At 35.3% G+C, this 26,014-nt stretch overlaps 2 protein-coding genes across 2 annotated transcripts in view; one reads left to right on the forward strand and one right to left on the reverse strand.

The window, feature by feature from the left end:
- Nucleotides 1-26,014, reverse strand: part of LOC134529070 (congested-like trachea protein) — an 80,253-nt gene that overhangs the window by 18,757 nt on the left and 35,482 nt on the right. The window lies entirely within an intron of this gene.
- On the forward strand, nucleotides 356-24,785 carry LOC134529069 (uncharacterized). Its single transcript, XM_063362776.1, has 4 exons — nucleotides 356-473; nucleotides 6,695-6,847; nucleotides 14,743-14,871; nucleotides 21,809-24,785. Exons 1-4 carry the CDS (start codon nucleotides 417-419, stop codon nucleotides 24,047-24,049), a joined length of 2,580 nt encoding a protein of 859 aa, XP_063218846.1. The 5' UTR covers nucleotides 356-416; the 3' UTR covers nucleotides 24,050-24,785.

The following is a 26,014-nucleotide window of genomic DNA, read 5'->3' on the forward strand; positions in this document are numbered from 1 at the left end:
TATGCGCTGTAAATATTTTTAATTTCGTGAAAGTTAAACAATTGACAAAGTCAAAAAGTTGATCAGTGATTAATATAAATATAAAATCTTGACCTGAAATGGGAGGCAACCTTAAGGTTGAGATTTAATTCTGGTTATTTCTAATTTGCTCATACTTAATTTTCAGTGATAACTGGGCTACAGGTTCGGGGTGAATGAACAAGCCTTGACTCGAAGTAGGGTACGCTGAAGAAGGGCAGAGAATGGAAGTGGGAATCAGTTGTATACACAGCAGGAAGTGATAATGTGCAATCACGAACTGTCCTAGTCGGCACGAGATACCACGCGGTCCCGCCCCCTCACAGCTCCTCTTCCGTTCGGGAGCACTCGTAAGAAGTGCCACTCGCCGAGTGGGAGGGACAGTCGCACATGTGAAGATGTGGTGGCTAGCACGCCACGGGCTGCTCTGGCTGTTCCTGCACACCGCAACTCTGGTGAGTAGCTTCACGCCAGCATCCACATCTACCTCGACAGCACAGACTTGCTCACATTCTCTGTTCAGGAAACTATACACAGAGCCTTAACAGTCTGACTTACAAACTTAACATAAGTCTTACTACTGCTTACCTAAGATCCGTGAATGTTACAAAACTCAATTCTGTTTTGTACCAATTTATAAACTGTACAAGAAGATAAACAAACTATATATTAAGACCTATCAAAAATTGGCGAAAACTGATAGTAAAAAATGAAACAAAAATAAATTTTTAAAAAACCTAATTTTTTTCACAATTTTATCATTATGAGAAGTTGGAAAATTTATTTGCAAAAATTTTACATTTTAAGCTATTTTTCTCAATAAAAACAATAAATTACAAGATCACCTTGCATTTTAATGTCTGGAGGTTTGCATGTGAATGTGTGTATGCATGTAACTTTTGTGCGTGTTTTACAAAATTATGCCTACAAATTTTAACTACAGTGCACTCAACAAAAGCCATTTAAATATATTTTTTTTGTTACAATTTTAATGATAATCTCTAAACATAAAATACACTCTCAAATAAATCTAAAATTATGCAATATGATTTTTAAAAAAAATTCTACATATTTTTTACTACCAGAATTATGTAACATTTACTGATGTAATGAACCACCAATTATTTTAAATTGATTATATATAAATTAAACATTTACTAAGAAGTGTGTACAAAATCTGATAAATATGTCCGTCTAAAATAAAATCGCTGTCATCGAAACTTACCATGACCGCAAAATAAAATAAAAAGTAAATATAAATAAGTCAGATGTAAGCAAAAAAAAAAAGTTATTTTACAATGCTCTACTTCGCAAACTGGAGACACACAGGCTGGATCCTTCCCAAGACATTGTCTAAAACATGGCCAGTCTAAAGAATATGACAATAAAGAAATATCAGGTTAGCTGTCATGTATTGGCCATTTTTGTTAGCATATGTAAAAAAATGCTGTCACCACACACTGTTATAAAGCCATGATATTCTCACAGACATGTTGAGAAATATTACTTGTATTTTTATATTATTTCACGGAAATTCTTCTTAGATTTAAAGATTCTTATTTCTTGTAAATATACGCTTTTTACACAAAATCATATATTATTCCCATGCTACACAATTTATTCACTGGTTACTCTACAGAAAAGTAATATGTTAAAATTTTTTGTAAAAACATTTAATATTTATTCATACTTGTCTGGCCTTCAAATTATGAACCTGTCCTCCATCACTGATCTACGTGATTTGCACAACACCTTCATTAATGAATTGAACCACTTCATACTGCTCAGTACAAAGGAAGGAAGAGGTTTATCACATTTTACCCAGGTTGAATGAAAATACTGGTAATTAAAAATAAGTTCTTTACAATAAGTGTCTACAGTAATAAATAAAACATAAAATCTTATCTTGCATATATTTTTTTAAATTATTGAAATAACTAGATACAAATTAACACACACTAATATTTAAATAAGTACTTTCATTGAATTAATAGACATTAACTAGTGAGAGTGTCAAAAAATATTAACTAATAGTAAAAATTTATATCAATTAGTACTGTACTACTTAACAGATATGTATCATTATGAAACGTGCAATAACTCGCTGCACATGTATGTATTAATTTAAACTTCATTCATTTTAATTTAAACCTTTGATTTTGTCAGATACTGAATTTTTATGGGGATAATGAAATAACACACCCAAGTTACTGAGAATATGTACAATTTCATTTTTCAATGAAAAAAGTAATATCAATGAATTTATTGTAGCTTTGCTGTTACATTACTATATATATATATATATATATATATATATATATATATATATATATATATATATATATATATATATATATATATATATATATATATATATATATATATATATATTAATGGTTTGTAGAAAGCATTTAAATAACATCCAGTTAAGGATGTCATTATGAAACATGTACAACTTTACGGAGATAAAAATCAAAGTGTAAGTTTTTATCACAATAATAGTAACTTGAAATGTCCATTAATTTCTGTTGGTGTAACCAACCCTAAAAATTAAAATTTAATAAGATTAAGATGTTCAAGAGATTACCAGTTTTTAAAATGATTATCCAAAACCATCTCAGTGTAACTCAACTTTATAAACACAGAAAAATTAGACCCTAACCAAAAAGTTAGTTTCAAAAAGCCACATAAGGTAATGGATTATCATTCTGCACTAGTTTGCAAATTTCAGACAACAAACCATTCAAGAAAATATATATTAAAATCACAATCAAATGATTACGTGATTTCACTTCAAAAGTTCCCCCAGTTCAATTCTGAAGCTTTCGCTAATATACACTAGTAAATTTTTTTTATTGGAATCTATAAATAAAATTAAATTCATGTTAAGTTAAATATATATATATATAGCGTGTCTCAGTTCCTTATGACCATACCATAGGAATCAATTGTAATGCTTAAAAGCAAGAAAAAATGCCATGTAAAACCTTTATGAAAAATCTTTTGTTCAGGAGGTATTTCACATTTTTTTCCCAACTTTTTTCTACCTTACTATATAAAAATCCTAATTATTTCAGATGTAATTAGGCCACAACAAATCTGGTTACACTATTTGAAAGAGCACATGAAATTTACTGTCCAAATAACTGGTTTTTAATCTTTAGTGCCACTTAAAAAGTTTGCCAATAATAAAAAACTTAGTACATACAAACCTACAACCTGTCAAATTACACAGACATTTCTTTGTCAAAAGGATTTTTCATTGGTCCATCCATATGTGAAAATAATGTCTTTTTAGGGTTATAAAATTATGACTGAATGTTAGAAAATGTTCAAATTTAATTTTTTTTTGTGAATGAAGAGAATGAATAACCACTCATCTTTACATTAACAAGAACTTTGTTTATTTCACAAAAAACTAAATTGGAAATGTTTGCTTAGAGATTTAAATGGTTCTTCTTAAACTTTTTAAAATCAATACATCTTGTGAATGGAAAAAAAAAAAGATTTAACACAAAAATAAGTACATAAAACCCAAATTTTTTGTTTCACTAAAGCCAAATCCGAAAGTCTGACATTAAAACAAGATTCTTAAAATTTTTTTTTAAATCAATAATTCTTTTTAAAAAAATTACAAAAAAAAATTATTTCTGTTTTTAAGGAATATTCAAATTGCCTACCTCCTTTATGAATGCAGTTACTCTAAATAAAAAATAAATAAAAAAAACTTAATTTTAAAATAATTTCTTTTTTTCCCCAGTTATGGCTTAACCTCTCTGCTTTGGCTGCGTAAAAAAAGAATTCTTACTAACCAACTAATTCATTCGATTCCCTTCCTAAAAATTTTCAATTTCAACCACAATTTCTAACATTCAATCATAATATTCTAACACTCCAAAAATCTTTTTTTTAAATCTGGCTTTACGGATGTAAAGTACATTAGACACAGAGATTTTCGTGTAATTTGACAAGTTAAAGTTTTTTTTTTTTAAACGAATAAACTTACAAAGTTGGACACAATTTCAATTATTAAAATTTACAAATGTTTGAACTGATGTTGGCGAACCTTGTAAGTAACTCTAAAGATGGAAAACAAGATTTTCCGATAGTATAACTAAAACTCTTTCAAATTGTGTAATCAGATTTGATATAGCGGAAGTATATAATTAATGAATTGCTAGCATGTTTATATAGTAGGGTAGTGAAAAAATGGAAAAACACAAAAATTGAAATACCTTCTGGATGGAGTCTTTTTCAAAAATGTTTCACAAGGCAAGTTTTTTGTTGCTTTTAAACATCACAATTTATTTCTAGAGTTTAGCCATAAGGAACTGAGAAATGCTTCATATTATACTTTCTACATATTAAAAAAACCTATTTAGAAATTATCTCAGTGAAGAAAAATGGACATAACCAATTGTGTATGGTAAAAAGCTATAGATGACAGCTAAATAGCTGGTCTCAAGCTCGGTTAAAGAGGAGGGCTAGAGAAACTGCAATCACCAATAAGAGTCCGAGTGACCAGCTACGGAAGTGACCCCCACTAACTCCCTTAACTGGCTGTACAATGACAACAATCACACAGATGCTCTGTTTTATTGTTCAAGAAAATTAATAAATACTTTGTTTTAAAGCCACAAAAAATAAGACAGTAAAATAAAAATATAAAAACTATATTTTTTAATGGAATTATCATTGAGCATTAGCAATACCCTGGCCCACAAAACTAGCTAACTGAAGAGGAACTAGTGGTGGATCCAGGCGGCACGTATTGTTACATTCCAGGTTGGCACAGCTAGGCAACCCAGAATAGTAACAACACATTTTAAACAGTAGTTTACATACAATGGTTTTGAAGATTTGTTTTTGTCTTGTTGCCAACATTTAGGATGAATTCTGCTTTCAATAGAGTAGTTTTTCGACTAAAATTTTTAAATAAAAGATATTTTTGCACATTTGTCTTTCGTTTGATTAATTTCTTGAAACAAAACGCTGATCGCAACTTACATGTCCAGATGATTTTCTAAACATTTTCACTGTAACTCATTGCTCGATTATAAATAAAAAATATTAAGTCTATTTGTTTTACTTGTAACAAAGGTAAATATAACCCGTGGAAAATATCCTGGGAGGGTGACGGTCACCATGGGCCAATGCCCACGCCTTGGGTCGTAATTTCTAGTTTAAAGTACAAAAACATATAAAAAAGTTCAGATTCGGCCTGGCTCCAACCAGCAGGCGTGAAATTCTCTATTCTTAAAATCTCAGCTCATTTTTTTCCGTGAGCTGCGAACAACGCGACCAAATGTAGTGACAATCGAGCAACAATCGAGCGACAACTAGCAGACCAACAAAGTTGTAATTCCTTACAAAGGTGAAAACAAAGGAGAAAGCAACCCTGTGTCAACTGACCAATCGCACAACCGAACCAGAAATATGACCATATAGGGAATAATACTGGAAAAACATTGTTCTCAGAAAGTCCAGAAAGACCCATCACACCACCTCAAGGTTCATTCTGATTGGCTGGCGAGGTAGCACCCAGCAACAGTTCTAGTCCATTGCTGCGCAGTCATGCGCCTACGCACTGGGTTTTCCCACTAATTTGAGGCATAAAAATTAACTTACTAGCGACGGAGTGTCGCGCCCGTATCTTCCTTTTGTTTTAAAACTTCTAGAATGTTTAAGTTTCACTAAAAAAAGGATGCTTTAAAATTGAAAAAAACATAATTAATAGACATTAATTTTAACTGACCATGCAAAAGAGAGAAAATAATAATACTAAAAAAGATTAAATTACAAATATGACTATGTATAATAGAAGAAACATGAGAATAAATTAATTATGAAACATGAAGAGGACATAGTAACATAACACTCATTTCAAATTGTATTAGCAGAAGGGGGCAGAAATTATGCTATGTTAAATAGTTCAGAAACTATAGTTTTACTCATTATATTTTTCCGAAAAGTAATTTTAGCCAGTATAAGTAAAACCCTTAGGCCTAGCCCTTAGATCCACCTAACAGAGGATCTGCTCTGATTAAAAATATAGTACACAGCAATCCAATCATCACACTATAAACATCTTTCTAAAAACCTCAATATGTGATAAAATTATGCCATCAATTCTCATTAATAATTATAAACTTGCTTTTTCTTCAAAATTAAAATTCAAAGCCAATTGTCAAACTCTTTGTGAATCCTATTATTTATCATTTTATTGACAAATTCAAGTTTCCAATAGAAGGTGTGTGTGAATACGATATGTTATGTAATACAAAATTACACAGCAACATGGCTTAAAAAAGGACTCGACTACTTTGTGCAATCTAGTTCATGTAAACATGTTCAGTTAACAGCTATTCACTACAACCTTTCTACATGAGAATCGAACCAAATAAAATTGTTTTTAATTGCTTGGTAACGCAAACAGTAACAAACACGAGAAAGCATCTACACCAAGACCATTTACAATACAGCAAGCAGAGTGAAACCGTAGTACAAAAAAGAGCACAATTAGGTTTACCGATGTTTAGAGATGTCCAATGCTCCAGTGAAGTAAGGTGGTTTAAGTGAACTCATGCTTGTGCCAGTGCTGTCAGAGCACAAACCTAAATGCAGGTCGACAGAGGAACTGCGAGAGTGAGCTACTTGACGGGGTGTGTGTCCTCAGGTCCTAAGTGACGACCAGTGGGGAGAAGTATGTCCGCCGGGCTGCATATGCCACACCACCACCTACGCAGATCTGCCCATGAAGAGATGGCTCCGCGAAGGAACTACACAGATCGCAACCCAGCCGGCACCGCCTCCCAGCAACATCAACGAGGTGAACAGACCAGCCCGTTCAAGTAATACTTACCAAAGTTACGGCACAGTTCCAAGAGGGGAACTTTCAAGTCACCGCTTGGTCTGGCAATTACAGTACACTCCCGATTATCCGCACAATTAAGTGGCAGGGCCACCGCGGATAGTGAAAATCGCGGATAATCAGCAAAAGAGCCAAAAATGGGAAGCAAAACAAGAAACATTAACTTCAACTTAAAAATCTAAAAATTTATGTTCAGTAAAAGTTACAATTAACAGTAAAAATTTTTAAATGATGCTAAAATTTTAGTATTTTACTGAATAATGAACATACAATACATTTCAGTAAAGTAAACATAAAAGTGCTCGGTACTTGCTTCGTCACAAGGATACAGTACTGTACGTACTCAGAGACTTCATTAGACACTGCGTGAGTTCCGAGAAGGTCTGTGGCGTTTTACTGTATTCTGCACACAATACACTCATCAGTAAAGTTCAAATTTGCTCGCTTGTAATAAAATACAGATTTACTTATGTGCTGTATTTTTTCGTAGCATGCGTGGATAATGGGGAGTTTACTGCACGAGCGTCCTAGATAGCCGATGTGGGTTTAAATCCCAGCAGATGGGCACTCCAGTGTGAAATGCGACGAACACTGTGGTGCTCATGCTGTGCCACCCCGCCTCATCACGACTCACTCATCTCCAGCTCACCAGGAACGTACAGGCATGAGGTTAGCGCCATGCGGCCACGCAACAGGCTTAATGTGGAACCTGCGAGTGGGCTCCACTCGGTGCTCGTAAATGTGAGTCACACGTGAGCGTGACGCATTAGGAGCACGTTCATCTAAGACCCACTTGGCCAGGATTCCTAGAGCTGTTCCTCTGGTACGGCTTCGGTCATCTCATTTGTGTTCACGCTAGCTACGGTAGGATGCATTATATTGTTTATGTTATTTTTTTTTAATGCTTAAATCATTATTCTTTTTCATGGTTGAGGTTCACCTTATGTATAATAATTTCTGAACTGTTGGCATGGAATTTTCATGCAATTATTTTATACCAATTACTTAGGACAAAGTTTAAATTTAATTTCCCCAAGTAAAAAGGAAACTTAAATTTTTCTTATTATTGTTCCTGATGCATGTTAATTAGAGATCGGACAATTAAATCCTCAAATACCATCAAATCCTTAGCATTTAAAGGATTCAATATTTGAGGAAAAATATTGAAAGAAAAATATTAGAGGAAATAGACTAAATTAAAAAATTCAACACTGTTATCCTCTGAATTTACTAGGTCAGTTTTTTCTTCATACCTATCCTGTTACCATACCCCAAAATATTGTACTTTTAACATGTAATTATATAAATTAAATTACAATATGCATTGATTCTAGAGACTTAGTTTGTAAAACCAATATTTAAAGGGTAGAGCATTTCAACAAAATAGTTTATATTTTTAATTTATAGTACATAATTTTATTTTTGATCCTTGACACCTAGATTCAGATTCAAGGGGTGCATTCGAGGTACTCTCTAGGATCCCAATTTGAGATTCAGATTAAATAAAATTGGTATTTGACCCATTACTAATATTAATATTTGGTGAGTTTTCAAACCCAACATAAAAACATCAGCAAAAATTTCCTGCACCAGATGAATATAAATGTACTGCACTAACTACTATTATTACTAAAACCAAATGAAAAATGTCCTTGCAAAGGTTGGTTTGACATAAGAGGTTTAGTATATTCAGTGATAATATAAAAATAAATTATATTAAAAATTGGAATTTGAAAATGAAGTAAAAACAGGGCTGCATCATGCACAAATAAATCTAAAAAAAATTTCTTATTAACAATCTGGGCTATGCCAGTGTTTAGAGAATATATATATATATGGTATTATCAAATCTACTAGCACCGTATAGAACAGATAATAACAAGAGGTATGAATATACATCACAAACTGGATTCTTTACCCTTAAGTATCGTGTAGTGTTAGAAATATAAACAGTGTTGCATGGCAAATGCCTTCAAAACCTATCCATTTACCAAAATCTCTAAACCATCACACTTATGACAGAAGTAATTAAATGAAACTGAGACTAACAAACACATGCCTAACATACTATCTTATGAACTGACACATCATTGAGTAACCGTAAAAAAAAATATCACTTTCTGAATAGCAAATCCCAGATATAAAGACAAATTAAGAAACATTTTTAATTTGTGCAACCTGGTTCTATGTAAAGTCATGTAACTTACGAATAAAGGGTTTCTATTGATAGGACAAAATTATTTCTGTAGTACACGATAAGGATCTATTCAATGTGCTATTCAGTGTTAGATATTTGCTCACAAGTTGTAGAACGTGGAACATTAACGTGGAAAAACTTTGCCCATGAGATGTTCCTAAATGCCTTTCTCTGTATCCAACATGATGACCACATTATCAGTGACTACTTCTATTTGTCCAAGCAGATTTTTGTGGACTGCAATGCTGGATCAGCAAATAGTTCATTTATCTTGGCTTCATAGCGTGGAGTGTTTATGAAGACCGTAGTATTTCCTTTGTTTGCCTGTGACATCACAGTGCTTTTGACACAACACTACTCTCTCTTATTGCTTCTTCTATACTGATAATAATATAGCACGGTTGTTACAAGCTTGGAGTTCCAGAATTCCCTGACTTTTCCCGGTTTTCCAGATATGAATTGACAAGTTTTCCTGACCTTCCAGACACAAAAAATCACACTTGGTATTCCTTTCTGGAAAGAAGAAAGGTTGTATTTCCATTTAAATGTATCATTTTAATTTTAAAACATATGCCGGCCAAAACAATGTGAACATGCGGAAGTAAGTTTTTCCTCTTTGTTAAACTCAGTGTTTACAGTAAAAAGCCCAGGACTTTACGAAAATTTTAATCAACCCAATTTTGTGATATTTAACATTTCAGCATTTTTTGAGGTGCGTAAACATTGGCCAAAGTGGGATATTCTGTAAAATTTTACAGTCACAAAAAAAAAAATTCAGAAATATTTTGTGATTTCTCTGACTTTTCCGTATTCCCTGAACATTTTAATATCCTTGACTTTTCTTTGTTTTCCTTACCGGTAGCAACTCTGCCATGTTGAGTTATTGCATTTCGCTTTATCTCTTATCTATGACAATTTATATAGTTGATCCATTATACAGATGTTCGTGAATTGCGAGGCATTAATTTAACGAGTGGCAGCGAATGCCAAAATAAGAAATTTTTGTCAAGGAACATACGTCCAGAAACGAAACCCAGCAAAGTTACAAATGTGGACAGTATTAGCATGCAAATTAGAATTGGGCGGGCTTCAAGAACTACTCCACTGGCTGAGAGGACGCATGATTGCAGCACAGTGATGTCCAAATTCTCCGCGGGGATCCGGAGACATAGCCAGGCTCAGTATTCTAAAGTTAGCCATTCACAGTCTGGCGTGTATCACCCTTCGTAGAACGAAACTCCCGGTTTCACCGGCAGTCGCTGGTGAAGCAGTGCGAAGGTCTTCCTATTTGGTACACGTCTGTTCTGAAAGCATGCCTGCCTGTCCACCATTAGCAACTCATCCACCTCTGCAAAAAGTAAAGTCCGAGTGCTACTGCTGTGTCAAATCTGTAATCACAGCCCCGTATCCACTAACCGCCAACACTGCGCTGATTGCCCAAAGCCAAACATGTAAACCTATCACAACCAACCATCCACTGTGCCTACTGTTGGTTGCTGGTGCGTGTGGCTGACTGAAAGTCACCTGCTTCCTGCGTAGAGTTTTTTGAACTCCACTGTGCTGCTACCAACGTCCTCTCGGCCAGCGGAAAAGTCCCCTGAAGCCCGCCAAATTCAAATCTGATCGCTACCGTTTGCACCTGTAACTTTGTCGAGTTTTGTTTCCGGACATACGTTTCTTAAATTGCTCGTTTCGATGTTCCCTGCCATCCATTAAATTTATACCCTGCAATTCGCAAACAAGCTGTATAAGAATTGGATTTTTTTTTGTTCTGTAGCAAATAAAATCACCAGATCTATGCTACATGTTACCTGCTATTTAAAAAGAGTCGGGCAATGATTAAAATTTCTGCTCGAATACTTGTGTTGTGGTCTCTCACAACAAGTAATTTTCAGAGTTTCCACTGCTGGTAAATGCCTACCATTTGTTTCTTAGTCCCTATATATTTTTTTTTTTTTAATTTCTTCATGAAAATGTGGGATGGGAAAAAACACAAAACACCCATGACAGCGGGTAAGCTGAGGGCATGAAGAGAGAGAGGCCTGGCCTCCTAAAGATCTCTCATCTCCCAGCCTCAGTACCACGGCCAAGTTTTTCCCTTGGCTGGACATGACACCCTGGCTGACTCCATCCACCAACCAGCTTCCATCCAGGGCAGCTCCGAGCACTATCTGTAACGTAGTTCTGTACTCCGGCACAGAGCTGAGAGCTCTTGTTGCACTACAACTTGTCCTGGTCCAGCTACACCTATCCCTCACTTAGCACGTCTTCAGATTGCGCGGATTCATTTAGCGCGATGTGAATTTTACTGCCCAGTCTTGAATAGCACGTCTGTAAATTTCAGTTAGCACGAAATCTCGGCAGGCAAAAAAAAAAGTCGAGCACGACGCCACAAAGTCTGTAAACAACAGATGTGCCGCGGCATACAGTTAGCTATACGAGGGAGGAAGAGATGCGCGTGCAGGTCTGCCTACGCTATCAGCTGTTGTACAAACATCAGCTATGGCAAGTTAAAGTGCGGCTATAGAGTGTAAAGGACCAAATGTTTTACGTCCGCGCGTATGCCGCAATGCCGTACTGTTGTCGCTTGGCAACAAACCGGGCCGTGAACTAAGTCAGGGTGTCTACCCATGTTTGGTCACAGAATTCCTGTACAATTCCCGTACATTCCTGTACACTAATAAAAAAGTTCATGTACATTTACAGCTTACACTATCACTAATTAGAATAATAGCAATGTTAAAAAAAATTGTACAAAAAAATGTTCACAAAAAATATTTTTACGAAAAACTTGGATTTCAAGAAAATTTGTCACAGAAAAGTTAGGCCTAACTTTATGTTGATAAAATTTAGCTCATTCTAGGTTACTTTGCACTGCAGCCAAACTTTGCCACATGGCAACTGTCAAATTTTGGACTTTTATCTTTAGAGGCTGTATATATAGCTACCTGTACTAGTTTTGTTGTTGTTATTTTTGTTTCCCATGTCTGTATTTTTGGTATATTTAACTTATACTGTTTGTGTATTAACTTATATTTGTTGACGTGTCCTATACCATTTGTACAAATGTCTGTATGGTCAAATGGATGAAAATAAATAAATAAATAAATAAACCACACGCACCCAAAACAATCGTGGCAGCAGCGCTGTTTTAGAAAGATGCATGTGACTCGCATGACATTGCGCGCGATATGCCACTTGCCAAATGCAAATTTTGCCAATCAAGTTCCTGTCCAACAGAGTACAGTACACCCGCCCCTCGAAGTAACACGGTAATTCATCCAAAGAAAAATGGAGCACTAATCAAAACAGCGCTAATCAAATACATTTTTAACATAAAAGAGAGCATGTTAAACAAAATAATTGGTTTTACCGCCTTTGAAATATGTACCGTATGTATACTGTACCATACTCCAAATTTATCCTGTTTAAAAATTGGTTGTCGGTAAAGTCGGTTTACGGACGATAGTTTAACGTGACGTCATAACAAAACATTGATGAAATGATTGCATACTTTTATGAATAAAATTGAATAATTTTTATTTTAATAATAAAGGAATAATAACTTTTCACTTCACTTTATAAACAGTCGAGTGGAAGAGAGATAGATGCGGCGCAAGCGTACAATGAGCGAAACGGGACACAGCGTAACGGAACAATGTGCGTAACGGGACACTTTTTCGTGCGTGCAGCCGGCGTTCATCGATTTATTAGACGTCACGTCAAAAAGTTTTTTTTTCTGGAAACGTAATGTGCTGTCCACTTCAACTAGCGCAACCTGGCATGAATGAGATACAAGAGTGCCGTTGCCATTATGCGCGCGTGTAAATTAAAAAATTTTGTGGACGAAAAAGAACGCTACTTCAAAAAGAGCCCTAATTAATTGGCGCTAATCGAGCAGCGTTACATCGAGGGGTGGATGTATACTCACACAGAGCAAGACTAGCTTGCAGCTGTCGCCGGCCGGCGCAATTAACTTTGTCATACGCGCTTAATTTGTATACACACGTGATAATGGTCGCTTGTATACAAAAATAATACGACACAGCATATAATATGATTTTTGATTCGTGACCACTGAAATCAGCATAAAATTCTTGCATTATACGCCGGCAAATACGATATATTTGCAGGTATGTTGTCTACTTTCTTCCGATGTTCACGAAACTAAAACAATTTTTTAATAAAAAGATTTATCACAAATAACTTCTGCACACACACAAAGATGCATTTTATTATTATTACTTACCAACCGGACAAACTTTAACAATAACCACACTATACAACACGCAAAAATAAACTGGATTAAAATTTAAGCATGAGCGGGAACGACCATTAACGAACGACCACAGTAACAAAAAAAAAAACTGGGCGAGTCCACGCGCCTTACGCAAGTGGTTATCACGATTACGCGGCAACTTGTGTAGGTTGATCCCATCGTCTGCATTCAGCACTGCAATAAAGCACCAGTATATTGTAGAGAAGCAATAATCACACGATTCACGATTGTGTTGCAGTAAAATCTTCGCTTTTTAATATTAATATATAAATGTTGTTGACGGGCGGGGAAAAGTCAAAAGTTCCCGGACATCGGGATAAATTCCCGCACAATCCCCGTATTTTTCCCGGGCAGTATAATTCCTGTACAATTCCCGTTTTTCCCGTTTTTCCCGGTCGGTAGACACCCTGTAAGTCTAGTCAGTGGCAGGGAATTCACTCAAACAAAAGCAATGTCTGACCATTCAGCTACCGGTAACTGTATGTGCTTGATCAGTCATAATGCATCCTGTTCAAGTATTTGAGACAAAACTAGAAGTATTGCGGCGCGCATATTGTCATGAAGGCCACGCTTATGTTGGTCGCACTTTAGTTTTAAGAAAGTCTACTGTGCGCACAATTGTACGAAATAAGGACTCTTACCAAAAGTTTATATAAGTCTGATGCTGTTGGTTGTACTAGCGGGAACCTATTTGACATTAGATACCGGAACAGAAATGAACAGATGATTCACGTAGAAAAAGTTGTTAAATGAATGTTGCAATGAAAAAAATTATCATTGGCCTGACGGGATTGGTGTTAACCAGGTGGTGATACGCGAATAAGCACTTAATTTTTGAAAAATTAAAATGTAATTATCTGGACAGTAATATCGGTTTCACTGTCAGTAAAGGATGGTTTGGAAAGGTACGCGACGTGAGTTGAAGGTCACGCCAGGTGGGCAAGTAAGCCAGCTCACTGACAATAAAGTACATAACCACGTATCTCCAGTTACATAGTGTCATATTTTTTATACAAAGAGCGATGGGAGGCATATAAAGATAAATGTTGTGACATATTTATAGTTGAGTGTTATTCAACACATTTACATTACGTAAAGTATATTTTCCTACACAATTTTGGAACACATAAAATAAATTAGCCTTGCTATTTATGGAAACTAATGCTTCAAAATACACGATTTCGAATAACACGAGCATTTTAAGAAACGAATTAGTCGTGCTATGTGAGGGATAGGTGTACAGAGTTTTCTGGTGATTTTCAAGTTGCATGTCGCAAAGTTATTTAGCACTGCAGTCCACGTCTCTGCCGGCCTGATGTATTCTCCGTTGCACGATAACAGTGTTGGTTAGCTGGTAGAGGTGCTGAATTATTTCAGGTTGTGTATGCAGATGAAGAAACCGAGAACCATGATGGTTTGGATGAACAGCTCAAGATGGCAATGTGCATTATTCAAAAAGACAGCGATGTACAGACAATGTTTGCTTCGCTACCAGAGGATGTCCAGGTAATCCAACTACTAAAAAGAAAATTATACTAGGCTGAAACAAAGGAATAATGAAGAAATTTTACATATCTATAAAAAATATCTACATGGTAATAGTAGTTTTAAAAAAAGGGGGTTATCTGTAAAGTCGGTTTACGGACGATAATTTTACGTGATAACGTCATAAGAAAACATTGATGAAAAATTTCATACTTTTTAATTTTCAAATATAACCACAAACAATTAGTTATAGAAATAAACTGAAACCAAATCAATGTCAATAAATTGTTAATTTGAAATGATGAAATTGGACAAATAAATCAAAATTTTTAAATTTCTGCTTTTAAAAAGCCCGCCTTAACCTGTTTGATATTATAGAAGATTTTCTTGCACGGTGGTTGGCCGGTTCTTGCACACTCGGCTCAGGTGGAACGTGACAATGAATCATGCTTTTTCGTGTGTGCAGCCGGCGTTCATCGATTTATAAGACGTTATCATGTCAAAAAGAAGTAAAAATTGGCCTTGCACTATATGACATGATTGCATTATAATGCATAAAGTGGATTCTTTTCCCTGTACCATTATAGGGTTCCCACAGACTAACTTCAGCTAATTTCCCCGAGTTTTTATGTTATATCTGTCCCATCTTACATTTCTTCCTTGCCTCGTTGGTCTACTAAGCAAAATAACAGATGTACTACAATACAAATTACTATCAAAACACAATTGGACATACATATACATCATACAAAATTGACAAAAAATATTTTCCTGCACTTTGCACTGTTGTCATTTTGATCAACACTACATAACCAACACTGCCAGTATGGTAATGAAAACAAATCATTTCTATAGTTTATCTTTGAAATAATTCATTTGAAAATGTGATCAAGCTAAAGCCTATATATATTAGATTCTGCTTCAAATACTCAGTTTTTTGTACCCTTTACACTGAATAAATGTAAGTAAAAATTGGGTATGGATTACAAACTGCAAATGACTTCATGATTAAAATACATTCAGTTTTAAGGCATTAAATAATGCATAGTATGAAAAATTACTGATACTGTTTTGTACTTAGTATTGACAATTTCCCTGTTTTTTCCTAGTTTTGAAGACACCTTTTCAATTCCCTGTATTTATAAATTCACTTACATTCTCAAGTGATCAAAATCAAAAATTACTTCCAATTGTGTAAAGCAGAGTGATAAAAAAGTTTTCTTCTACTTGGTAATGCACAAAACATTTTTGGGCACAAAAATGTCTTAATTAAAAAAATAATAAGTGTAAGTATGATTATAAAGGTATTTACATTAAGTTGAGTTTCGCCTTGTATATATTGTTCTGAAAAATATGTACACTTTACAACCATAAAAATTATTAATGAAATCTGGAGTGTAATTAATCAGTGTGTTTTTTTTTTTCTGGCATACAGTGCTAATTTAAAGTTTCATAATAAACATTTCACCTGAATTTATTTGTTACAATTATTCCTTTTGTTTTCTTTGGCAAATGAAAATTTTAACTTTATATTTTGGCCGGGAAAGGAGTAGACCGTACAGCCAGCGGCAAATGCCCCGACTCCCTACACGGTCCAACGACCTCGGGCGGAGGAGATCTTGTAGGAGGGTGTGGAGCTCCCAATGGAGAAAATGCTACTGGAAACTCAGCACGGTGGGAGGGATAGCAGCCTCCCGCCATTACTGAATGACATAAGCAAGGCTCACGTTCAGGTAGCAGCAGGCATGGACGAGGCATCTTGAACGACTGCTACACTGCTTGGACCACAGACTTACCTGGCAGCCAGGTGTAGGACGTGACAGGCTCAGTAAGCCGGCGACCAAGTTTCAAAACCTACTTGAGAAAATAAAGTGAGATGCCGGATGGACAAAACTGGAAAACGACCCGAGCTACATTTAAGGACATTGAATATTGGAAAACTTGCAGAGAGGATTGAGGAAATTGTGGATGTCGTGACCGAGACGAGCGAAACGAAGAGGAGAGGCAGTGGGCAGATGGAGCTAAGGAATGGCTATAGCTGTACTGGATGGGAAATGATGAAGGAAGGAGAAATGGAGTAGGCCTGGTAGTGAAGGAAGATGGCAGGTGGAGGTAGAAGGTATCAGTGATAGGATTATAAAAATGATATTGTTTGATAAAGGACAGAAACTCGAAGTGCTACAGATGTATGCACCACAAGAGGGTTGCGTTGCCAAGGAGGAGGCAAAGTTTGAGGAAGAACGGGAGAAACGATAGGGCAGAGAATGGCAGTGTGTTCCGTATTTACCCTCGTATGGGTCGCATACTTTATGCCGATTTTTAGTTTTAAAAAATGTACTGAGACCCATATGCACATTTTGGGTTTAAAAAAATAATATTGTACTGTTTATTTGAACATGTGCATAAATAACTAACCTATGTTGGTTTTTAATGAATATAACTCCGAGAGTAGGTATAAATTGTTTAATTAAAATATCTCAGCAGTGACGTAAAGTTCCGTGAACAGCGCAGTTATTGCACTTGTGCCATGTCTGCTGCCCGACGTAGAGGTGCCGGCAAGTAGCGCATCTGTTGCGCTGCAAAGACAAGAAGAGGAGGGGAAGATATAAATATAAACCAGCCAGAGAGAGAGAGAGAGCAAGAGTGTGTGTGCGTGTTGACGGTTCTCCTTCCCTCTCTTCGTTGTAAACGTCCAGTGCAATGGCACCCACACTATTGTGTCCATCTTGACAGGTGTTCATGACGCAACTGTGCCCCATCATTATTGTTTTTGTGCGAGATTTCCCACGCTGTCAATTGAACATACTGTGACAAAACTGCCACCATCTCTGGTGTTCATAAGAGCGCCTTTTATATCCCTCCAGCCTGGCGGTAAACAGTAAACTGCGTGCTAGTTTAAAATAGACGGAACTGACAAAGAGTAGCTCGCCACCTCTTATGGCAAAGAGATGGGTAAAAAAATGAAATACAATGGAGGAAAAGGAAATGAGGATATAAAAAATAGCAGTCTCTCCTTTGTCTTGTTAGGAAGTGTAGAAATTGGATGGGTCGTAAATGGGGAGTGGGTGGGAAGTGGGCCACCTCACACCCTCCCGTAGTAAACAGACAAAGAAGGGTCGAGGGTCAACGCCAGTGTCGCATTTCTTATGTGCCAATAGCTGATAAAAGAAACACTTTACTTGTATCCACGGAACTTTAGTGAAGACAGATATGTGGTGCTGCGACCCTTACGGTGAAAATGTTAGATTTTTTGCCCAAAATTAAGGCCGTGAACCATATGAAGGGGTGAACCATATGAAGAGGCAACCCTTCTGCAGGTAAATACGGTAAAGGGAGACCTTAACGCACAAGCTGGCAAAGATAGAGAAGTTTTTTAGGAAGTGTTAGGAAGTGAAGGGCGGGGAGAAAGAAACAATGAAGGTATGAAGTTGCTGGAACTATGTGCAACAAACGGAAAAAAGGCTGAGAACAGCTGGTACAGGGAAATGAGACACAACCAAAATAACGAGATACAGCTGGGATGGTGAACATCAATCGGTCATAGACTACTTCCTGCTGGGACAAGATGTGAAAAAGCAACTAGAAATATAAAAGTGATACCAAGTGTGGCCCTTAGTGGGGACCACAGGTTGTTAGTAGCAGACTCTAAAGGGCTGGACATTAAGAAAGGAAATAACCCAACAAGAGAAGAGAATAAAGGTGTGGAAAATGAAGAATGAAGAGGAGAGACAGAAATATATGAGGAAGGTAAAGGATGACCTTCCCAGAGATGAGATGCAAGGTGTCGAGAAGGAGTGGGAGGAATTTAAGAAAAGAGGCATGTGGAAGAATGAGCAATAAAAGGAAATGGAAGGAAAAAAACATGGTGGAATGAGAGAGCGAGAGAAGCAGTGAAGGAGAAGAACAAAACCTTCAGAAGATGGTTTAAAAGCAGGTGTTCCAGCATAGAAAAGGAAAATATTGAAAGGAAGAGAGTAGTAAAGAAAGTGGTAGAAGAGGAGAGAAAGAAATAGAGACAAAAATATACAGAGATGCTAGAAAAGGATATAGAAGGAAGTAAGAAACTATTATACAGCAAAGTACGAAGTGGGAGGAAAGAAAATGGTCAGACAGTTAAAGTGAAAATGGAAGAAGAGGAAAAGATACTGTAAGCTGCTGAACCTAGACAGAAATGAGAAGAAAGAAGTGCAGTGCAGTGCAGTGCAGTGCAGTGCAGTGCAGTGCAGTGCAGTGCAGTGCAGTGCAATTGCAGTGTCATTACGTTCAAAACCTTTTCGGGAAGCAGGCGACAAGTAGAACACAGACGTTTAGAGTTAACCATATGCATTAGCATCCCGCAGTCCTAACATCCTGTACATACATAAGTACGTATGTATACATATATGTAAAAACTCTACAAGTTTAATGTAAATATAAAATAATCACATGGAACAGGGAAAACCCCATTATTATCTTTATTTTATTTTTAAAAAACAGTTCTATATGGGGTTATATTTTATTTAAACTCTTGTCATAAACTAAGAGGATGTATTAACTTAATGTAAACATTTCAATCACGAGTTAATAAAGTTAAAATTTTGTCATTTTAATTATATAAATACTGCTTGGTTTTTATAAAAATTTGCTATTTGACATAAAGCAATTAAATTTTTCTTACCACATTTTAAATCAGAAAAAAGCTATAATTTTATAGTAAAGTTGATTAGTATGCAAATGTTTGGGTTGAGTCCACTCTGATTAATTTTTAGTAGAGTCGAGTTCTTAAAAAAATCTAGCTAAGCTCGAGTAATTGCAGAAATTTTTGGAAATAATGTTATGTTCCTGGTGTTTATGTTAATTTACCAATAGCATTAAAGTTCATATATGCCTTCAATGAGTGAGTAGTTGACAAGTAAATAAGTAAAATATAAATATATATCTTACCAATTTATGATTACTTTTCAAATTGAGTATTTTATTCCCAATGGATTCTGGGAAACTCAGTAGATGTGAAGTCCTTTGAAGTCAAGGAAAATAGTATGGTTAAGTGGATTAAATATGAGAAAATATTGTTATCAATGAAAGCAATTTTTTCTCTTTTTAAATGATTTCCCTAGATAGTACCTAATTCTGAAGGAGAGCATCTTTTCTAGAAAAAAAAAAAATCAATTTTTTTTTCCAAAAATTCCTAACATTTTTATAAGCAAGCATTGTGATAAATGAAGTATTTTAGCAATTGTTCACCTTATAAAGAGTGGTTAGACTAGATTTGCTACATTACAAATGGTAAGAATAGTTGGCAATATTAAAATTAAATAAAACAGTAATAGGTGAGGCTAAAATCCATACCTTATAAATTCAAGTGTCACAGTATTCTAAATGCAGTTATCCCAACCTAACTTATTGTTCTTAATACTTTCACACTATTTTTCACATACCTAACCTAACCACTTGTTAGAACTGTTAGCTACTGATAAACCAATTGAAGTATCAAAGCACCCTCTTAGAGAATTACTCTAAAACATGCCATGAAGTACAAAAAATAATAACTTTGAAATTATAATGGTTTTTTGTTCGGGATTATTTTTATTTAATTTATTTAACAATTGTAACATGTCCACCGACAGTCATAATAGACTTCACTGGTGGGCACGACACAGAGACAAAACACAATTACAAAGACATAATTTATTTTATTTTAAACTTCATAGCCCTCCTATAAAGTTGATTAAAAAAAACAGTCAATTTTAGAAAAAAATTGCCATTAGCAGCATAATCTAGCAACATCTGTACTCAAATATACATTTTTTGGAATTTTCTAATATTTTTCTCCAAAGATAAAAACTGCTATCTTCTCAAGTATTTTTTTAACTTCGTTATATGGGTGTGCAAAAATCATAAAATACAACCTCACCAAAAAGAAATATATAAACAAACAGAAAAATTTTTCTGCAATTTTCTGGCTAGAAATGAATGTCCCATTTTAAGAAACGGTGATACATAAGCATTTTCAAACATAAGGTCAAAAATTTATTTTAAAAATGACTTTAACTATGTGTGAAATATGTAATAATTTTTGTTGTTGAAAAAAATATTTACATCTGCCCACTGAAAGAGGATAGGCGTCTGCCATTTTACTAGAAAGTCAATGATGTGAAGATACATGGTGTAACATTTTCGTGTTTGTGGCAAACAGTGATACTATCTATTGCTGCTGTTTTAAAAATATATATATAAATTTGAATCATTAAAATGTTTTCTTGTAATTGTTTGTCTGCTATGTTACACATTTCTGACATACAGCAGGCCATTCCAATATTGAATTTTTTTCAAGTGTTCTGAAATGTAAAAAGCTAAATAAAAGTTTCACGTTTATTGGACTGTGTAATTATGTAATATTAACCGTACTTAAAGAAAACTGCACAAATATAAAATTTTACAAAATAATGGTGACTTTATGTTTGTTGCACATGTCAAATATGTAACGAGTTATAAAGAAAACTGTCGAGTTTCGTTCTGTCGAGCATAAAGAACTCGACTTTCACGCCGAGTTTAAGCTAATCGCTCGACTCGGCTTGAGTTTGAGTCTAGGCCCATCTCTATTTTTAGTATGAATTTATGGGGTGTATTTGTTTCTGAGAAAAATAAATGATATTCTGAAAGCATTTGTGTTGTAACAGTACGAAACAGCATCAGCAATGTAAAAATGAATTAATAACAGTTTCAAAGTCAAACAAAACAATTTTTTTTAGTCAACTTGAGCCAGATTTTTGGTAAAATCTACACAGTATAATAACAAAAGTAAACTAATTTTGATGTTAAAGGAGAATGTTTTTTAAGTATAAAACATTTCAGTTCAGTGTTATTTTGATTTTATTGCAAATCACCATACAATTTGGCCTCTTAGCGTTATTTTGATCGTTAATCCTAAGACACTCTAGTACAAACATGTAAACATCTGTTATGTTCTTGGATTCAGGTGCTGACAATCCTTCAGAGCCGTGGCTCGGGCGACATATACTTGGAAGCCACACACATGCAGTGGCTACAACTCATAGCCCTCGACATCCAAGGCTTGCACCAGGACACTCCAAACACCACCATGCCACCAACAGCAGCAACCACCAACCCAGGGAACGAAGGAAAGATCATAGTGCGTAGCGACACCCTTCAGTCCCTTACTTCCTTGCAATACCTCAACCTGCAGCACGTCAAAATACTGGGCAACCCAAACATCGGAAACAGGCCGGCACCCGTTATACAAATCGCAGAGAGCAACAAATTTTTTTCAAACAACGTTCCATTTACAACTTGGATGAAAGATGAAGTGGTGATGCCAAACAACCAACATCCAAATCACATTCCAACACAACTTGTTATTTTGCAGCCAGTTGTGACAAACACCAACGACGAAATCGTGCCCTACAAAGTATACAAGGAAGAACAAGAACGGGCTGGAATGTCAATATTTTCGACTCTGAGCAACCTTCTATTTTTAAGAGTCCATGGGTGCGGCTTGAAGGAAGTCAACTGGGAAATGTTTACAGGGCTGTCTAAATTAGAATATCTGTCACTAGAGAAAAACAACCTCCTTTTCATCCCAGACTTCACTTTTTATGGTACCACCAATCTCAAGACACTATCTCTAGCACACAATAAGTTACTCAGTTTGCACAGCACTGGTCTCGCTGGTTTGCTCGATTTAGAAAACCTAGACCTATCGTACAACAACTTCTCACACCTCTCTGAATTATCCCTACCCCCCTTTCCCAAGCTGCAAAAAGCAGACTTTCGAGGCAACCCTATTCAAGAAGTATTCGCGAGCACATTCGAAATAATGAATGCAACAAAATCCTTATACTTGGGGAGTATAAATTCCCAATTTGGTATTCAAACAGATTCATTTCTTGGTTTGGACTCCCTTCTAAAACTCAATTTAATAAATGTGAACATCCCTGTTCTTGAGCGGGACTTGCTCAGAGGCATGCCTGAACTGAAACACCTTATAATCCAGGGTTCAGTCAAAAGTGTGTCCTTCGATGCCTTTTTAGAGATGCCCAAACTGGAAAACTTGGATATGAGAGCATGCGGCATCGAATCCGTATCGATGGACGCATTTTACGGACTGTACGGCTTGCTGTACCTCGACCTGTCGCACAACCGCATCACGTCACTCCCTCCGGGCGTGTTCGACCAGCAGTTCTCCCTGCGAGAGTTGTACCTGGAAAACAACCTGCTGAAGGAGTTGCCCCTCAACATGTTCGGCAACCTGCCCACCAAGGTGGTCCGGCTGACGGGCAACCCGTGGGAGTGCACGTGTGCCATGCGCGACTGGAAGCCGAGCGTCGTGAACGGCAGGAAGCAGCGCGCCGGCGAGTTCTGCCAGCTCCAGTACGACAAGGGCAGCATGTGCTTGCAGCTGAGCCAGCGGTACGTGTACGACCGGACCGTGGCTCCCAGGTGCGCCACCCCCGCCAAGTACAACAACATGAGCGTGTTCACCGCCTTGCGCAAGCAGCTGCACTGCGGTAACGAAAAACACACCAGGTTCCACAGGAAGGAATATCTTAAGAAAAAACACGAACAATATGAGAAAAGCTTGAAGAGTGAATATACTCAAAATATTAAAAACAATTCTTCTAGCTTAGCAACACTTCTGACACTGAATAAGGGCAAACATGATGCAACTCATATTCACTCAACCAATACGATTGAAAATGCTACACTGCCAAGAGAAAATAAACTTACTATTCTAACCAATTCAGAACCAACTGCACCAGCCCATGATACTGCAGTACTTGATACCGAAAACCAATTAATTGATCCAACAACTAATGAAAAAGCTCACAAATCGCATACACTGAAAAACAATGCTAATCTGATGCCATTTACCAGCAAATCAGTTCCAACGAACACAAGACACAACATTGAACAAAATGCTCAGGACTTATCGTTGAAGCCCATGAACCAACAGAAGGCTCCCATAGCAAGTCACCAAAATTATGACCAAAATATACAAAAAGCAAAACTAGAAAAACGACAGAAACTTCAAGAAAAATATGAACGAACAAAGAAAACTGAAAAACTGAAAAGTGAGCCAACATATGTAGTGTACAACAACAAGAAGCCCACCAAAGTGTCTAAAAAGGCTTGGAAGATGGAACTGGCAAAGACTCGTCAAACAAAACTCAAACAGGCACAATTAAAAAAAAAAACTTAATCTTTACAATAACATTTCAAAACATTAATATAAGTACAATATATTCAATCCTTGAAGGAAAAAAAACTCAAATTAAATGCCTAATGATACCTAAAACAGTTCTAATAATATTAAGGATAGATTTCTGATTGATAATTTTTTAAAGAATAAAAATATCAAGTAACACAGTGAAAGGAAACTATTCATGTACTAAAGTCCGAGTGCATACAAATAAGTTCAGCGCAAGTGCTCATAGGTTGAATTTCAATAACCATTATTTTGTGCAATTTGAAACAGGACAACTGCCATTTCAGCTATTGCTGTATCATTAGAGCATTCAGCAAGTAAAACAATTATTACTTGTAAAAGAACACAAATAATATATTGCGTTCATAATTTGTTCTTTAGAATAAGTATTATTTAAAATTAGGTAAGTTAATTAGATGTATAGTAAAGGGTTTACAAAACAAGAAGAAAAATTCAATTCAATGTAATATTGTTATATGTTATACAATTTTGTAATTCTTATACTTGCACATGCAAATAGCTAGCATTGTATTAGCACCAGTGTAATATTTATCATATAAATGTTTTATTATGAATTTCAAAAGAAAGTAGCGTGTTGGCTAGAAGTTTGCATATTTACTGGTAGTTTCACTTTGTTCCCTACTAATCAATAAACCTAGTTTCACTACGATGATTGTAAAAAATGCACTACATGTAAAAAAATTAAATTAAATGAAAGGAGATGTGAAAATATTGATTAATGAAAAGAACTGAGTAAATATTTTCAGATATGTTTTTCACAGAAATGAGTATAAATGTCAAATAATTTCCTGGTTGTGAACTAGCTCAAGTTCTAAGCAGCTGAATTTCAGCATTTAACTTATTTAAGTCCCTAAAGTCAACAATCAATATTTTTTCTGTGATATAAGTACATAAAAGTAAAACACATTTATAACAAGAAAAATTATATTTTAGATATTTTTTCTTTAATCTTCTTTATTGTTGAATGTGACTTGTATAAAACTAATTACACATGCTGACAATGACAAATCAACGACATCATTACTGGTGAATAAACATGAAAGAAATGTTATGTGGCCTAAAAAACCATAAAATTGGTCTTTAAAACCATTTTACTGAATTTCTTCCTGCTATTGTAAAAATAATTAATTACTGTCGATTATTTCACCAGAAAAATAATATTTTTATAATAATATAGTATCAATATATTTGTTTCTCAGATGATTGAAGTTATTAATTTGCATCCCATGAAATGTTGAAAACTGAATTACATAACAAAATTAGAAAATTTAACAAAAATACTAAGATTGCAAGAAATATTTTTTGAGCAAACCTGTTGATATTGATATCTAAAGACAACTTCAGACCAATAGTAAACTGTTTTCACTATGCATGATGGCATTCTAATATTTGACTTTATAATATGTGGTAATTTGAATACTAAAGTTTAAATGAAAATAAAACTTTGCATGATTTATTATGCCTTACTAGGCAATTACTTCAATAATAAGAGCAGAACAATATTGATTTTTATTTTTAATATCTTTATCAGTACTCATCAAAATAGTTAAGCTTATATTTGAAGTTATACTTATTTACCCCGAATCATATTCAGTTTTATAACAGTATTTTACAAATTTATTTTGGATTTTGATATGATCAAATAATGCCTTTGTAGGTGGCGAATTTAAGGCAATAAAAAAATTAACACAACCACCATATTTTTTTCCCCTTTTTCGGTGTCTTCCAAGTCACTGAATCCATTCCATACACTATAAATTAGTTTCTAGATATAAACAAACAATATTTCCTTACCACATTCTAGTTGATCACCCAAACACAACTAACAACACATTTTACGAGACGTCCATTGACGTTCTGTCACTCAGTAACGATGGACACTGTGCAAACATGACGACACCAAATGCAAGGAATCTAGAAGGTCCTTGAGAGTAGAGG

The sequence above is a fragment of the Bacillus rossius genome, chromosome 2 (assembly GCF_032445375.1).
Source record: "Bacillus rossius redtenbacheri isolate Brsri chromosome 2, Brsri_v3, whole genome shotgun sequence".
In the NCBI taxonomy this organism is placed as follows: Eukaryota; Metazoa; Arthropoda; class Insecta; order Phasmatodea; family Bacillidae; genus Bacillus; species Bacillus rossius.

Coding starts and splice junctions, on each gene's coding strand:
- LOC134529069 (XM_063362776.1), top strand. CDS start 417: ATGTGGTGGCTAGCACGCCACGGGCTGCTCTGGCTGTTCCTGCACACC. Junction 6,848..14,742: donor CTCCCAGCAACATCAACGAG/GTGAACAGACCA, acceptor GAATTATTTCAG/GTTGTGTATGCAGATGAAGA. Junction 14,872..21,808: donor CGCTACCAGAGGATGTCCAG/GTAATCCAACTA, acceptor TCTTGGATTCAG/GTGCTGACAATCCTTCAGAG.